Genomic DNA, 17276 nt, shown 5'->3' with positions numbered 1-17276 from the left:
CATGGCCCAATATATATGGCTAAGGGGACACACACGCATTCTGTAACTCATTTACACACACACACACACACACACACACACACACGAATCCATGGGACAGTCCATTCCAGGGGGAGTGGATGATGGGAGGGAATTTCAGCTCAAACTGCTTGTTAACCCTTTGTAAACATTGTAATGTTCAATAGTGTGTTTTCAGTCTCCACCTGCTCTGACTGCTCTGCTTCAGGGCGGGACGTTTCCGTGTCCAAGCAGAAACATCTTTGAGAAGGAGTTCCCCTACCCCCCACAACACACAGGTGGGACAGCCAAGTTAGGGTAGCCTATGGACAGAGAGAGAAAGGTAGCTGCTGTTAGCAGGAAAATGATGCAATTACTTGTGTTTACATCATTCAAGTAAATCAGTTTACACTGCTGTGGTGAAAAGACACAAAAAATTACTAGAAAGGACTTATGAATAAGAGAAACTTTAAAAGTTACACAGTAAAACTAAATCAACAAATAAAATAGAAAAAAATCAATCTGTGGTTTCAAAAATATGGAAATAAATTAAAAACAGAACACTGTACTACATTTTAATGTTTCCTTTTACAGTGTAGTTCATTATTTGGTGTACTGACCAAAATGATTTTCTATTCATTCATTTGAATTTGATACGTTTTCCTGATTTTACATTTTATTAAACTGCAGCTGGAAATTGACCAACATTTCTTCGAATACACTTGAGCTGCTTATGAATTTTATACTTCTTTTTTTATACTTCTTTATACTCTACTCGGTGCTATTAAACATTGTTACTGCTCAAATATTTTCAAGCTTACGATTCATTTCATCATGTAGACATTTGCCAGTAGTTTAATAACTACAAATACCAACCACAAAAATGTACCATATAAAGGCACATTTGATTTAAAGGGCACAAAACAGTCACCTTCATCATAAGTGTCCTATTTATAACATCTGATTTTAATTATTAGTGCAATTCAAATAGAAATCAAATTAAAGGGAAAATTAAGGTTAAAAAATACTGCCTCAAAACTCCACTCCACTACATGAGCAAACATACCTGTTTTTTTATGACTGTATTCTCTAATTGAAATCTCCAAGTCCCAATAAAGTCACAACTTTAAAGAAAAAACACTCTAAAAGCAAAAGACATTTTAAAAAGAATAAATACGTGAAATTTGTACTTTGGTTCAGATCTATATAATTAGTTTATTTCATTGCCAATAATTAGGTTTAGAGAAGACAGTCACCTGTTGCCTGAATGCACTTTTCCATCCAAGTCCCAGCCTGGGGCTCTTGTCTTTGTATACAACTGCAGAAAATATCAAACCCTGTCCGGAGAGAAGATCAAATAAATGAAGATATGTCTCTTAGATACCTAATGACCTTCTCGTGATTCACCGTGTCTGTGTTTTTGCAAAATATTAGGAGCTATAAAGGGATGCTTAGGAAAAGATCCTCACTATCATATAAATACAAACACAATACATGCTTGAAGAAACATTAACATACAGAAAAATGGCTCTGACTCAGTTTCTTGTCCCATTAAATGCAACAAGAGTGCAGTGGGCCAATCCTTTTTCTCTACGTCTTTCCATCATCTGGCTCTAATTTCACTCAGTGTTGAGTTGGCCTTGAGAAATGAGATGAGAATTTTAACTAGCTTCCTGTAGTGAATAAAATACCACTCTTCCTGACAGCTTTGGGACTTTTAAAGCAGATTTGATGTATGTATTATGCATTGTGGAACTTATTGCTGAAAACAAGAGCTTTGCAATAATAATCGGCTTGATGAAATTAGTGAAAACAACTGATAATCAGGAATGCACACAAGAGAGGAATTTGGAATTTTTAGGAAATACAGGAGGGTAGGCGAAAATGAGAAACAGCTGTGTTGACTTACAAATAAATACCACTCACATAAGTAGCATGCTCACCGAACCTGAAATCTGCACAGCTATCTAGCTAAGATATCTGAACTATCTATTATATAGTTTATAGTTAAAATATTTAAAGGTAATATAAATTAGCATAGTGCAGCTAGAAAATTTTACAAAGGGGGCAAAGGAGGGACAAGAGGTCTTGGCAGGGTGGCACATATGTCTTCAGCGAAGTATGTGAAAATCCCCTATATGTAAATAGAGTCAACAAAATATCTACGAAACATTTATTGTATCGTTATCATAGAGAAAAATATAAATAGTAGATTAACATAATGGACAAAGAGTTAATAGCTTAAGATTGTTAGCTAAGATATTAAAAGCGATAAAAGTACTGTTTTTAACTGATGTACTGTTAAATATTAAGCCAAAGGTAAAAGCAAAAACAAGAAATATAAAAAACAAACAGTCAAACAACCTCCCACTCCCACCCCTGGCTAATTAGAGATATTTAGCTAAAAGTAATGTTGTAATATAAATGTAAAGGAAAAAAAATTAGTAGTGATAACAATAATTAGATGAAACCATTATCAGGCAATCTGAAATTATTAAAATACTTGATAGCCAAAGAAAACAGCTAACAGTTAACAACGATATCGTAACTGTTAAGAAACAGCTAAAAATTTAGACATTTAGCTAAAATCATAGATAGTAAAAAAACAAAACAAAAACAAAACCCTTTGTTTATGGCTAAATCATTTGTTTTTCAACTCTAATTCATCATATAAGCTGAAAACCTTAAACAGTTGACAAATGCATCAATAGCTGATCTTAAATAGTTAATTTGAAATAGTAGGCACGTGTTAATTATATATACTTAGCTGAAAGCAACAGTTAAAATGTCACTAGCAATGCACAGTTAGCTAATATTTAGCTAAAAAATCGCCTAATATTCAAACATAAATTAGCTTAGTGCTAACTGAAACATTTTTCAATTGTAGAAATTAGCCAGAAATAATTTATCTACCTGTGTTGTTTTAGTAATAATTACATGAAAAACAATGAAACCTAATTTGACATTACAAATAAAAAATGGATAACCTAAATTCCTAGTTGAAAGAGTGAACTGTATACATGAAATGCAAAATAACAGCAATCAAACTATTTTTATGGATTGATCTAAAATACCTAATTTCCTTTGTACATTGCTATCTCAGATTTTAAAGCATGACTTAGCAAACATGTTGGGCAATAACAACATAGTAGGAGATTGTTAGTAGACACGCCTTATTTAGTCATGTCTCCTGCTGTAAAAAATAAAACCAGTCAGAACCTGGTTAGATTTAGAGTGTACTGAGTGTCCTACCACAGGGACACTGCGCTACCTTCAAAATCTAATAATAAGCTATCTAATAGGAGACAGAGGTCAGAGGGGATTTAACATAACAAAACGTGAACTACATCAAACCAGAGAAGATGTGAAAGTCCTGTTTGATGCCAAAGAAAGTGGAGAACCACTCTGGTGTCATAACTGATTGACCTCTGGATCATACACCCCTGTATGTTTTGGTCTAAAAATGCTCAACACAAGCGCATGTTGCTGTGTGTACATGTGAACTCACAAAAAGAGAGTATTTGTTAATGATTGACTGAGAAAAATGGGTCAAAAGAAGGACTTGACAGGCTCAGAAAAGTCAAAAATAGTGAGATATCTTGCAGAGGGATGCAGCAGTCTCAACATTGCAAAGCTTCTGAAGCGTATTCATCGAACAATCAAGCGTTTCATTCAAAATAGTCAACAGGGTCGCAAGAAGCGTGTGGAAAACCCAAGGCGCAAAATAACTGCCCATGAACTGAGAAAAGTCAAGCGTGCAGCTGCCAAGATGCCACTTGCCACCAGTTTGGCCATATTTCAGAGCTGCAACATCACTGGAGTGCCCAAAAGCACAAGGTGTGCAATACTCAGAGACATGGCCAAGGTAAGAAAGGCTGAAAGACGACCACCACTGAACAAGACACACAAGCTGAAACGTCAAGACTGGGCCAAGAAATATCTCAAGACTGGTTTTTCTAAGGTTTTATGGACTGATGAAATGAGAGTGAGTCTTGATGGGCCAGATGGATGGGCCCGTGGCTGGATTGGTAAAGGGCAGAGAGCTCCAGTCCGACTCAGACGCCAGCAAGGTGGAGGTGGAGTACTGGTTTGGGCTGGTATCATCAAAGATGAGCTTGTGGGGCCTTTTCGGGTTGAGGATGGAGTCAAGCTCAACTCCCAGTCCTACTGCCAGTTTCTGGAAGACACCTTCTTCAAGCAGTGGTACAGGAAGAAGTCTGCATCCTTCAAGAAAAACATGATTTTCATGCAGGACAATGCTCCATCACACGCGTCCAAGTACTCCACAGCGTGGCTGGCAAGAAAGGGTATAAAAGAAGAAAAACTAATGACATGGCCACCTTGTTCACCTGATCTGAACCCCATTGAGAACCTGTGGTCCATCATCAAATGTGAGATTTACAAGGAGGGAAAACAGTACACCTCTCTGAACAGTGTCTGGGAGGCTGTGGTTGCTGCTGCACGCAATGTTGATGGTGAACAGATCAAAACACTGACAGAATCCATGGATGGCAGGCTTTTGAGTGTCCTTGCAAAGAAAGGTGGCTATATTGGTCGCTGATTTGTTTTTGTTTTGTTTTTGAATGTCAGAAATGTATATTTGTGAATGTGGAGATGTTATATTGGTGTCACTGGTAAAAATAAATAATTGAAATGGGTATATATTTGTTTTTGTTAAGTTGCCCAATAATTATGCACAGTAATAGTCACCTGCACACACAGATATCCCCCTAAAATAGCTAAAACTAAAAACAAACTAAAAACTACTTCCAAAAACATTCAGCTTTGATATTACTGAGTTTTTTGGGTTCATTGAGAACATGGTTGTTGTTCAATAATAAAATTATTCCTCAAAAATACAACTTGCCTAATAATTCTACAATCCCTGTAGTGGGGACCACTCTGAGTTCTTAAACTGATTATCATATTAATTCAAGCTAATTAGAAATTATTAGTATAAGCTCCATTCATTGAAGATTATCGTTACTATTTTGTTTCTATAAAGAAACTCCATGTAGAGCTGTCTTATTTATTTTTCTTCTATTTAATTGATGTGGAGGAACATTTGGGTATACACTAAAATGTGCCATGTAACCATGAATTGTTTGATATCTTCTAATTAGTCATTGTGTGTTTGAAATTTACCGAAGACACACACACTAGATAGGGTCTAAAGTTCAAATCCTCTTGAACTTTCAGCTACTAAGAGCCTGTCGGAAAATGAAAAGCACAAAAGATAGTAGACTTATGAACTTTGTATTTCTACAAGGGAGCTTTCCAGTGTATTTAAACCTTCACGTATTTTGAACATTAATTACCAAGTTCCATTTCTTTTTAATCGTCATTTAAGCTGCAATATTTCCCAATGTTGCCCCTCCAATCCGAAAGCACTTTGACAAGATCAAGCCACGTGACAGTGTAACCTCCTCCTGTTTGATTGGCTACCTGAAAGTGTGTCTTTTAAAGCCGGGTCATGGTTTCTGGGTCACCTCGGGGCTTGAGGGTCAGTCAGACTCAAACTTGACAGAACAAGATATGTTAAGCGAACCCCGAGGGCCTCAGAGGGAGTGGGTGTTAACACCTGTTTGTCTTTCCTCAGGTTCAAGGACATGCAGTTTACCTCTGCAGCTCACCTCTCCACAACCTGAGCTCATCTAGTCACCAACCAGTTTCATCTGGATGGCAGTGAGAGCAGGCAGGAAAAGTCGGATCTCTCCTGGCTTGGACTTTTATTGCACAGTTGAGAGATTGCAGAGGGTTTAGTGTGTGCCCTACAACTTGTTATATAAGCAGCAGCAGTCAGTAAACAGCAGATAATGCACACAGTTTGTCACCAGATTTAATTTACTATATGCTCAGATACATAGTGATTTCTTATCAAAAGTTTGTGGTTTTGCAGACTTTTACTACCTACTGGCTTGTTGTTTGTAGTCATCTGAATTATTGGCTTGAAAATCCTTTCATATCAAAAATATGATTATTACAATTTGCTCACAATTTTAACAAATAAAGAAAGCAAATCTATCTCCACCATCAAGGTACCAGGCACAGATTACAATTGCTATCATTCTCACTCTCCTTCTTTAACTACAGCTTTAGCTCGCTGATTGGCTTCACGAGTGCAATAAGAACATAACATGTCAACCAATGCAAATGAGCAACAACACCACACAGGAGGTGGGGCGCAGTTCTTCAGCTTTGATTGGCTGTCTGTCCCACACACTCCCAGCAGCACTGGTCCCACACAACAGTGTTCTACATTTGTTTATATGTTTGCATTTGTGTGTTAGTGTGACGGGAACACCAGCAGGGAAACAAAGCCAAGACAGATGAGTTTTACACAATGGTTAAAGCACATTAAATCATCACAAATGGATGAGTTTTTTCTAATATAAACGAAAACAAAAACAGGTCATCTGTTACGTTACCAAGTAAACGACCTATAATCATTTACAGCAACAAAAAGACGCCTCTGGGCAGATTAACCCAGCACATGGCTGAGCCAGAGGGAGTGCAGCAGCTGGGCTGGTGGAGAGTCACCCTGCCCTATCTGTACTCCAGCCCATTTGGGACTCTCAGCACATTCCTCTGTGAAGCTGACACCAATGAGTGAAATATTACCCTCAATACCACTCTAGCAATCCACTTTCCACATAGAAATCATGGAGCAAGGCATGATATTCGTTTGACTTGCCTCTGTGTAATTAAATCTTTCCTCAGTATCTTCTATCTTCAGTCCTTTGGCTTGTTGAAAAAGAGTACTACCACCAGTTTTTCTAACATTAATAGCAATGCCCTCAATATCAGGAAATATCCACCTGCAAAACCACTACATTAAAACGATTATTTATTTACTGGCCCACTCTATTTTACTGCATTATTAGGTAATAAAGTAGTAAACTGCAATGTCATTGTAATGGGAATGCTGATTTTAAGCATATATCAGTTGTTTTATTGCTACAGATAGGGACAAGCAGAAAAGGATACAAGGTTAGAAATAAACTAATGGGCAGCATTTAGCTTTTCAAGAAAAATTAGTTTACAAAAAAATAAGTCAAAATCAAGGTCAAATGTGAGAATTTGACTGATTTTGCATTTCAAATAGATTAAAATTTGTAATTTCATTAATCTGATTTAGGGAAAACAACAACCATTATGCTCATGATACTCAAATATATCTGACACTGAAACCAGACACCAACTCCTTAACCTGTAGTTTATCTGAGGTTAAATCTGGGCTTTCACAAAATTTCCAATTTAACAAAAATAAAACAGAAATTTCAGCAGATCATTGCACTGAACGGCAGACAGTTACACTTTGCATTAGTCCTTCACAACAAATCTAAAAAGTACAAAAAAAAAAAAAAAAGCTGAACAAAAAAAAATCATCAAATCAGTTCTCAAAGACAGTGTTTTTCAATAAAAACGTTTAAGTAAAGTTAAAACATTTCTTTTTAACAATGTTTTTCTAACACCCAGAATGAATTAATGAAATTCGTTATATGTGGAACTGAGCAAAACCTGAATATCACAACTGCAGATGGCTCAACATGTCTAATAGACTAATGTGTGGTACACAGAGGCATGTTTAATCAATTCTTGACTTGGCTATAACTGGAAAACTGATTAAAATGTGGGATTGATGAATGAGCAAAACAATAATAAACAATGCTATTTGTATCATGGAAGTCAGCTACTGCAGACTTTGTAATGTCGTTAACCTCCTGCAGGTGTCAGTGTTGGTCTCAGCTGATCACAAGAGATGTCCAGTTACTTTCAGCTTGTTTTGCTGGCAAGTAATGAAGAATCACAGAAAAGTGCAACATCCATAAGCAACCTCTGAGTTCCTGTCTAGTTTTATTTATTAATGTTAGCAGCTTAATTGTAATTAGAACAACATAACTCATTAAATAAATATCCAAAAATGCTGTTGCACCACCGAGTCTGCATTGCTGCTTGATAAGCTGTCTGTGCTGCACCATGCTGAACCTGGTACTGAGAATTCAGCTCATCGTAATCCCTGTTTAACAGCAGATTTTGAGGAATTCCTTGCATGTTTTCTTCATATGAGTAAGGATTTGACTGTGATTGGGCTGATCTGAGGGTTGAGAGATTACCAGGCTGCTTGAAAACATAAGATTTCTCCACATTTCTCCGTGCAGCACAGCCTGGTAAGAGTTACTTTACAGATTCTAGTTCAGTTAAGTGCTTATACATTATTAATGACACTATTTTATGTTGTTTAGTTTGGTGACATTCAGAGGGACTGTCCCATGAAAAGACTTTGAGATCATCTTGATTCCCAGCTTGCATGAGCGTGCGATAAAGACGGAAACATATCTGAAAGTTAATCTTTGTGCTTGCTTTCTGTGCAGGTCTTCATAGAGCCAGTTTAGGACCATGGTGACTGTTACCACTGTCCTGAAGGCAGTGAGTCTGTTTGTTGCAGAGGTCATAAGCTCCATTACAGACTGGTTCCAGACCAAACCAGTCTGGGCCGACCTAAAAATATTGGAGGACACAGAGCTGAAGACAACTGGAGGGGGTAAGTCAAAGAACAGTATTAAAATTATAACAACTTAGAGATCTGAACATTTGAAATGCAAATTGTATTTTTTTTTTGTGGTGGGAAAAAGTATATATATATATATGTGTGTGTGTGTGTGTGTGTGTGTGTATTAACACAGGAACTTGTCTGCAAGACTGATAAACGGAGAGAGTAATTAAATTATGTGAAAAATTGTAAATTTGTAAAATTATCCAACACCATTCAAACTTTCATTAACATTTAGAGGAGAGAAGATTTTTAAGACACATAAATATGGTTCATTTTAAGGATGTGAGTTCTCTTTCTTTAAGGGAAACTCAGTGGCATTTAGATTCAGAAATGCTCTGCTGTCTCTTTTAGTCCATGAGAGACACAAGGCCAAAACCCTGTGGGAGAAGACTGGAGCTGTAGTCATGGTCGTACGCCGACCCGGATGATTACTGTGCAGAGAGGTATGAAGTGAGATACCCATGTGTGTAAAAAGAACTGCTTATCTTTCACTCATGCTTTTGATTCTTTCTTTCCTTGTCCCTCTAGGAGGCTGCTGAGCTGTCCTCTCTGAACTCCCAGCTGCAGGACCTTGAAGTTCCCCTCATTGCGGTGGTGAAAGAAAACCTCGGCAAGGAGCTGGACTGCTTCAAGAAATACTTTTTGGGGAAAGTCTACGTGGATCAGAAGGTCTTATGTTGCTCCTCTATGCAATGTTTTGGGATATTCAAAGAAAAAAGGAAGGTTTCATAATTAAAGCCAATAAGCTTTATATTCACTCTCACAGAAAAACTTCTATGGCCCACAAGTGAGGTGGATGTGTCTCTCCATGTTTCTGCGCATCGGTGTGTGGAGGAACATCTGGAGGGCCTACAGGAGGGGCTTCTGGGGAAACCTAAGAGGTGAAGGACTAGTGCTGGGAGGAGTCTTTGTCATTGGGCCAGGAGATCAGGTAGAGCACAAGTGAAGTTTGAAAAAATACCTTATCGCAAGTGTATCTGGATATTTTCATTGGTTATGATTGATTATATTTCTTCTCCCAGGGTATTCTACTGGAGCACCGGGAGAAGGAATTTGGGGATAAAGTGAATATGCTGGCAGTGCTCAGAGCAGCCCGCAAAATGCGAGAAGACATGAAAGGATAGATGCCAGAATTATTATTAGCTTGTGTGATAGTGATAGATAACATGTTCCTAAAAGCATGTCCTCTAGCAAATAAGAATGAACAAGCTGAGATGTCATGCGATGTGGTTAAAATGTGACACTTTAAATGTGTAATGACTCAATGTCTGGTTATATGAGCTCGACTGTGTAATGATGTTTTGTGTGTTTTTAATGATGGGTTGTTTCTAAACTAATAAAGACAGAACAGCTCTGATCCCAAAGCGCACAAAACCAACACCTTAATCTGGGCCTAATATGATGAAAATTTAATGTAAACTGCATCCCTAGTAGTTAACAATAAAACGATACATCAGCGATGCTCATAGAGAGCCCGCACATTTACCTGTTTCTCAGTCTTGCTTTGACTTTTCTCAATTACGTCAAACGATATTAAATCTTGCTCGATTAGTTTCCCCTGCGCTTAGAATCGGTTAGTACGCCTGCGCAAAAGTCCGAAGACAAGCCGTTTAGTGAGAGGCGTTACTGGTGGCTAAATAGATTTTGGTAAGTGTGTATTTTTTGAAAAACTACTTCATTATCTTTGTCACGGTGACATTTTCGGAGCAAGCACGGATGCATTGGCAGGCACGGCTGGCTCAGGTTGCAGACTCGGTATTCATTTTAGATGCTAATTTACGGGAGACGGTTTATCTATGAGGCGGCGACGCTGTGATAAACCACAGTAACTTCTCTGGACTTTGACAGTATCTTTCACGCAGTTGCAATCGTCCAGATAATCACACCTTTTCATTTACAGTTTTGAAGTTTGGTCTGCCTGGGCAGTTGTCATCGTAAACAAACATCTTACACAATTACCAGTATCAAGGTCATTATTTGTATCGTGTGATCTGTGGGCGACTGTTAGTTAGTTTTTGCCATCTCATCATCTGATTCACATGTATGCTAAATGTCAAAGGTAGAGGAACTATTAATGCGTTGACACATGGGTTTTTGAGACCTCTACATCATCAGTGTAATGGTTTTATTTTTCTTTTCTACGGTGGCCCTGAGAGGCCAAACGTACTGCAACTTAAAAAAACCCCACCAGCAATAAGAATTTTTTTTAAATTTTTTTTATTGAAACAAATTTTCATATACAAAACAAGTCAAGGAAACAGACCAGAATTGTAACAATTTACATTATAAAGTTGGTGAAGCAAGTCATCATAACTTTACAGGGAGAAAATAAAAGTTTCTAGGGTAAAGTAATAAGGAACATAGACCTTTTGACACAGGCAGGAAAATTAGAATAGCAAGTATTTTGTGATTTTACAGTATAGTACAGCAGTTTTTTTGTTCATATTTGAAATAAGCTTAAGTGACTTAAAATATTGACAAAAGTAATTCAAGAAGATGGTAAACATAGGAGAGGCATTCTTCCACTTACATAAATGAATAAAAACTTACAGAGCACTATTACAAAATTGACAACATCTGAGATTTCAGAATCCAGATTGTCCATAAAGTAAAGAATATCCTTAGATGTGAAGGCAGGTACATTGGAAATTCTGAGTGAAACCCAACAGTGTATTTCAAACCAAAAAGCATTAACATACTGACAAGTGAAAAATAGATGCTCTAGTGTTTCTGGATCGGAAGCAATAAGAAAAATGCTGCAAAAGCACACAAAACACGCCAGGAAGTCCAAACGGAAGTCCGTTTGGCCTCTCAGGGCCACCGTACTTTTCCTTGAAAACCCGAATAAAGTGAACAATACATTTTTAAGCAATAAACTGTTTAAAAATGCCAGATCTAGCATAAACTATACAAATTAAAACTCATACATGCATCATAATTATTCAGAAATTGACAACACATTTAATAATAATTATCATAATTATTAATATATTAAGTTCAGTAAACAAAGAATTGGTTTTGTTGCATTTATTTCATGGTTCAGGCCTTACAGGGTTAAAATTACACATAATTATTTCTTCTTTCCGGTACAAACAAAGGTATTACCCCCTTATTCTAGTGTCTCATCCGCTACGTATTTCAGCCAAATATAACTGCATTGTAATTTCAGATTAAAAACAAACAAACATGGAAATTAGATTTAATTCTTGGATAATTACACCCTTAGTCGTGGGGTATAATATGAAAATATTTATGCAATAACAAAGAGTAGACAATACTAATGCCATACATCTACTCATAGCTGCTTTATACAAATCAGCTCATAATTACATTGAGTTATCAATTGTGATAATGAGTGACACGCTAGTTCTCCAGGTAAAAGTCACAGATTGAGCCACGAAAAGCTTATGAATACTTTAACACAAGTAAAAATAAAATAAAAAAGTTATTTTAATGTCGTAGCAGGTTACTTTTTTACTGTAGCTGTCAAATATTTTATTCAAACGTCTACTTTAGAAAAAGTATAAAGTTGCACGGTATTCTCATCGACATGCACTTGAGGTGTAAATGAGTTAAAGGACTCACTCTACAGCAAGATGACAGATGAAAGAAGTGAAAAGCAAAGCAAAAAAACGTTCAAATAAAGTGTAGATAAATCAACTAATTTACTTTATACCACAGGGTTTGTTGCGCTATCACCAGTGAAGCATTTTATTTTTTAGGAAACTTGTAATTTACTGGTCGTGCTCATTGTTTACATGTTTTGTGGAAGACTAGATTCTGATCAGCAGTCAGTGTTGACAGCTTTTTTTTTCTTTTTTTCACTTCTGGCTCTGCAGATGTAGAAAGTCAGACTCTTGTGTGCGTTGCACAGATGATTGGCTGCTGCGGTTATATTTTTTTGGTTCTTCATTTTCTGAGTAATAAGGAGTCAGAACTCAAATGCTTTTGGGTGATTGAGTTTTAAACCGGATGGGCTGAACCACAGGAGGGGACGCATTCACTCATTCTTTGGCAATGGAGACAAGTTAGTATTTTCTGATCTTACTTTAAAGTTGACTATATAGAAAAGCCAGATTTGACTCCCTCTGTGTAGCATGCTGTAAACTGGCAACAGTGTTTTGGTTTTCAGTGTAATTTCTGTCTTTATTGCTACACAGAAGAGAACTTAAGGGGCAAAAGTAGGAACTTGAAAAATAGTTACACAGTAGACTTTGTAAGGAAGATCAAACATTTTGTACGTTATGCTTTTGTTACATTTGATTGCACCGTCTGCAGTGTGAGCGTAACTGAAGCCTGGCGAACTTGTTTAACAGGTGGTAAAACCTGATAATTGGATCACAATGAAAGCAAAAGTTTGAAATTCTTTTCCTTTAAACTTGTCAAGTCGATCCTTGACTTTAGCTTTTGATAAAGGTGGATTATGCTGTTGTTTGTTTATGGCATTGCACTGCACTATGCTTTAACCTGCTTAGAAACGACTTGTGTTTCTGTCTTCCAGCGAAATCTTAAGAGTGTGTGTAGTCAGATCATCAGACTTTATCCACCATGCTGGCTCTGTCCAGATGTTCCACAGCTTTGAGCTGGAGGCTTGCCCTCCGCTGTTCTGCCCTCTCCGTGAGGGGCTCTAACCCAGGCAGCCAGCCCTCCACCACAGCCAGGCCTCAGTTTCTAAGGACCCAGGCTGCCCCGTTTCACCAAAGTAAAGCCAAAGCCAGTCCAGACCCAAACAAGATCCTTTCAGGCAAGGACACATTTGATTGCTCCCTACACAGTTAGCCAATCTCTGTCACAGCCCAGACTTCAGGTTTGTTCACCTGTGCATGGCGACTCTTTTTTTTTTTTTTTTTTTTTCTTTCTTCCCACTTAGCGTACACTGGAATGACTCCAGGTTGAAATGTTACAAAAACAAACAAGTTAAACGAGTCATTTAATAATTCAATTAACGTCAGATTGGAGTCCCATACGCACAGTTTACCAACCCTTCGGCAGTTAATCGATAAACCAGTTCTCAGAAAATAAAATTACAAAAAAACCCTAAAACAAACCATATTTAAAGATTTTCAGTTCTGGGAAATGGTGATAGATTATGTTTTAAATAATTAAAACAATAAAATAAGTAGTTGCAGCCTGATGTTATGCTGCGATATTTTCTAAAAGACACTGTCAACAAAAAACAAACTCTGCGGTTAGCTGTGCTTTATCGAGAAGCACATTTGCTCTAGTCGAAATTTGCCTGCAGATCTTTGTGTGTGAGGAATTTAATCGCATGGGTGAGTTTTAGATAAGAGTACAGTGGCAAAAACAAACGCACACTCACAGACTACAGTCTGCACCAGATTCAAATAAAATGGGCATGCTGAGCCTTGTTGAGATGCAATCTCAGTTGAGATGTGATGTCTGCACTAGCACTGTGAAATATTGTTCTAATAAAGAACAGTTAATGTCCCTTATGCTTATGTTTCTTCTTCTCAACATGCTTTTGCTTTTTTGTGTTGCAGTTTTGTCCTCTGCTTCTGGGCTGGAGGGCGAGCTCTTTGGAATGGGGATGTGGGCTGTGGGTCTGGGTGCCGTCGGAGCTGCGCTAACTGGGATCTTCCTGGCCAACACGGATCTGTGTCTTACTAAAGCTGCCAATGCAACGCTGCAGTACCTTGAAGATGCTGATCTGCACTCCACCACGGGTGGTAAGAAAGCGTTCTGATACAGTACAATATTGGAATGTACCAGACTAACAGCAGATGTAGTTAAGGCTATTAAAAGGAAATATAAAGTTACATAAGCACTAGAATCAGCCACATGTGGTTTCCTTTCCTCGTGCGCGTTTCGACACATTACACATGCAGCGAATGAGGTTTTGTGTAGTATGTAAAGTGAAGCCACTTTCTAGAATTTTCTGGCAGATTAAATCATTGTAAACTTTGGTCAAATTCCTATGCTGAGTATTTAATGAACATCGTGAAAGAGATGCACCATGTGACCGTGAACATTTTGTTGTTTTCTCTATCTTGCAAACTCTGTTAGATTCTTTTAACTGTGGCATTCGTAATCTTTGCGACTTGCGTTTAATCGCTAACGCGTGAGGTCATTTGATTTGATTTGATTTGATAAGAAATAGTTCAATGTGGGTTTGTCTGCAGATGAGAAGGTCATCAAAGCAAAGAGCCTGTGGGAGACGAATGGGGCTGTGGTCATGGCTGTAAGAAGACCTGGATGATTTTTGTGCAGAGAGGTGACGCCAAAAGTCTCTGTGAATGAACATTGTCTGTTTCCACTCAACTATAAGTGCATGTGATGAGATTGATTTTCTCTTTTTGGTATTTTTGTCTTGCTGCAGGAGGCCTCTGCGCTGTCCTCTCTGAAGCCCCAGCTGGAAGAGCTCGGGGTCCCTCTGGTTGCTGTTGTGAAAGAGGACATCGGCACAGAGATCCGGGACTTCAGACCGCACTTCGCTGGGGACATCTATATTGATGAACAGGTTAGCAGCTGTAGATAACAAGTGGGCATGCTCAGAAAAATTGTGAGAATAATCTGAGAGTTCCTGGCTGAACTGAAAAACCTCTAGCATAGATTTCCGGTTTAGGCTTCAGCAGGAAATCACCATCGTAGCTACCTCGTAACTGAAACCGTATGGTGTACTGAAATGCATGTCGAGTCCTCCTGTGCATTTCAGGTGACTTTTTTGAATTTAATATATGAAAGAATAATAATAACTGCCATATCATCCAAAAAAAGTAATCATAGCATCAATATAAACACTCACAAATGTCACATTGCTGCAGGGTGATTGCTGAAATGATCGGAATTTAAATGAAGGAATGTACAAAGAAATGGGAAAACTTGAAGGACAAATATGTTTACCCCCGAGGAAAAAAAACAAATCAAAAAACCAACTGACCACAACAAAGAGTGAAGACGCAGGAGTGGAAAAAGTCGTCGCATCTTTTTGTTTTTATTGGCCGACACCGCATATGAAACAGGACACGGTCACACTGGCACGCAATGAACCAGAAAAAGCTTAAACGCTGGCAACAACGTTGGCCACTCACTTCACTTACATTGTAGGTTCTGCAGAGATTCACTGCAAACGTCTAAATCAACATGCTCATAGTCGTTATGATCACTTGGTTATGTTTATTTGCCATGATGGTAACATGAGTACTGTTATCTGTCAGTTATTAATGCTGATAAATTGTTTGGCTTTTAAATATTTACACCCACAACAGCAGGGGAGGCCTGTTTGAAAGGAAGGTAATCGTTCATGTGAAAGGCTGAATTCATCGCCGCTGAACTCTTTGGAGTTTTTTTCTCAGCGATATCTTTTTCATTCTCGGCACGAGTGCGTCTCTAATGGTATCCACCACACACATTATCCACGCACGATCTAATCTGTCGCGTTTCATTAGCTCGCTGCTATTAAGCTTTTCAAGCATATATCTCCTCTTTGTCTTTCTGACATTGCCTCTGCTGCTTAAAAAGCTCTTAAATGCCCTCCTCCTTCCTCCTAATGGTTTTTCTAATGGGAGCTCTGTGAATAAATTAATCCTGACCAGCATCTTGTCTTAACTGCAAGGGGCCGTTTTACCGAATGTCCTGACAGAACCACAGTTACAAGTACCCCTGTCTTTTGTATGATCTTTAATCTCAAATCAAGCAGCAGTGCAGGGATTGCTTGTTGACAGTAAGAGTGTTGGGTCATGAGAACGCAGTGATAAATCAGTTTTAGAGTAGCAGTCAAATAATGCTACTGTAATTGCTGTACGCTGTGTATAAATGAGGCGGACTGAAACTAAAATGTGCATTGCAGAAACGTTTTTATGGCCCGGTGCAGAGAAGGATGGGAGGCCTGGGGTTCATTCGCCTGGGAGTGTGGCAGAACTTCAGGCGAGCCTGGAGGTCTGGGTACCAGGGCAACATGAATGGAGAGGGGTTTGTCCTCGGAGGGGTGTTTGTCATCGGACCAGCAGAACAGGTAGCTTCCACAGATTTGGCTCAGTGATGCTTCACAAAATTCGTCTCTATTTTTAAGCACATGTTTTGTTTTTTGGCAGGGCATCCTCCTGGAACACCGCGAGAAGGAGTTTGGCGATAAGGTGGACACGGCCGATGTTCTAGAGGCCGTTAAAAAAATTGTACCAGTGAAATAATTTTCGTAGCACGCTTTTATTAGATCACAACTTGAATAGCAAATTGAATATTTTTAACCTCATGCAGAGTTTCAGTCAAAATCGAATATAATTATTATTTCAGTAACGTTCTGGTATTTATGAAGTCCGTGTTGTTTAATATCATAAGATGCCGCTGACTTTTGCACATGTAATTTGCTGTTGGTTATGAAAATCAAGCCACCTACAAGCTAGATTCTTGACACGGGTATGAAAATGTTAGGGAATTAAAGGCATCACTTCCTTTTAGGTGCAGCAGCCATTTATTTAAGGTCACTTGAAAATGAAATGTTGACTCTGTGTAAAAGCTTAATTTGCTTCTACTGGTCAAGCTCTCAAACACTCCTTTGACATAACAAGAGCGTGCGGTCTGTGTGTGATAATGACAACTTCACTCTAAACTCTTGGTCGAGGGGAGCAAGTTTGATGCCTAAACACACACACACACTGCTGCTGTCGTCATGTTGAGGACTGTTTGTGGTGCAGGCGTTGCTCGCTTTTGTATGACTGTGCGTATGAGAGAGAATTTTATGCATCTGCACATTTGCATACCAGCT

The 17276-nt window shown here is 38.3% G+C and overlaps 1 protein-coding gene and 1 pseudogene across 6 annotated transcripts; both read left to right on the top strand.

Moving 5' to 3' along the window:
* Positions 1-8123: 8123 nt before the first annotated feature.
* LOC147316187 (peroxiredoxin-like 2A) lies at positions 8124-9996 on the top strand (annotated as a pseudogene). Of its 2 annotated transcripts, none has more exons than XR_015124453.1 (6): positions 8124-8168; positions 8373-8542; positions 8906-8997; positions 9083-9223; positions 9321-9485; positions 9577-9995. The product of XR_015124453.1 is annotated as a peroxiredoxin-like 2A, transcript variant X1 (transcript). The 2 variants fall into 2 exon arrangements; XR_015124454.1 differs by having other exon boundaries at positions 8159-8197; positions 9577-9996.
* A 128-nt stretch (positions 9997-10124) lies between these two features.
* LOC147316186 (peroxiredoxin-like 2A) lies at positions 10125-17004 on the top strand. Of its 4 annotated transcripts, none has more exons than XM_086259473.1 (7): positions 10127-10201; positions 13056-13298; positions 14056-14241; positions 14695-14786; positions 14892-15032; positions 16362-16526; positions 16606-17004. In XM_086259473.1, the coding sequence occupies exons 2-7, from the start codon at positions 13103-13105 to the stop codon at positions 16699-16701; spliced, it is 876 nt and encodes a 291-aa protein (XP_086115599.1). In that variant the 5' UTR covers positions 10127-10201; positions 13056-13102; the 3' UTR covers positions 16702-17004. The 4 variants fall into 4 exon arrangements, with proteins under 4 accessions (XP_086115603.1, XP_086115599.1, XP_086115600.1 ...); XM_086259474.1 differs by lacking the exon at positions 10127-10201 and adding an exon at positions 12444-12581; XM_086259477.1 differs by lacking the exon at positions 13056-13298 and having other exon boundaries at positions 10125-10201.
* The last annotated feature ends 272 nt before the right edge of the window (positions 17005-17276 follow it).

Source organism: Aulonocara sp. 'chitande type north' Nkhata Bay, linkage group LG13 (genome assembly GCF_057382095.1).
Source record: "Aulonocara sp. 'chitande type north' Nkhata Bay isolate Kocher_YH1m ecotype deep benthic linkage group LG13, A_spYH_male_GT1.1, whole genome shotgun sequence".
NCBI classification, from domain to species: domain Eukaryota; kingdom Metazoa; phylum Chordata; class Actinopteri; order Cichliformes; family Cichlidae; genus Aulonocara; species Aulonocara sp. 'chitande type north' Nkhata Bay.
The sequence above is the reverse complement of the archived record's forward strand: the minus strand, read 5'-3'. Positions and strand labels throughout refer to the sequence as shown.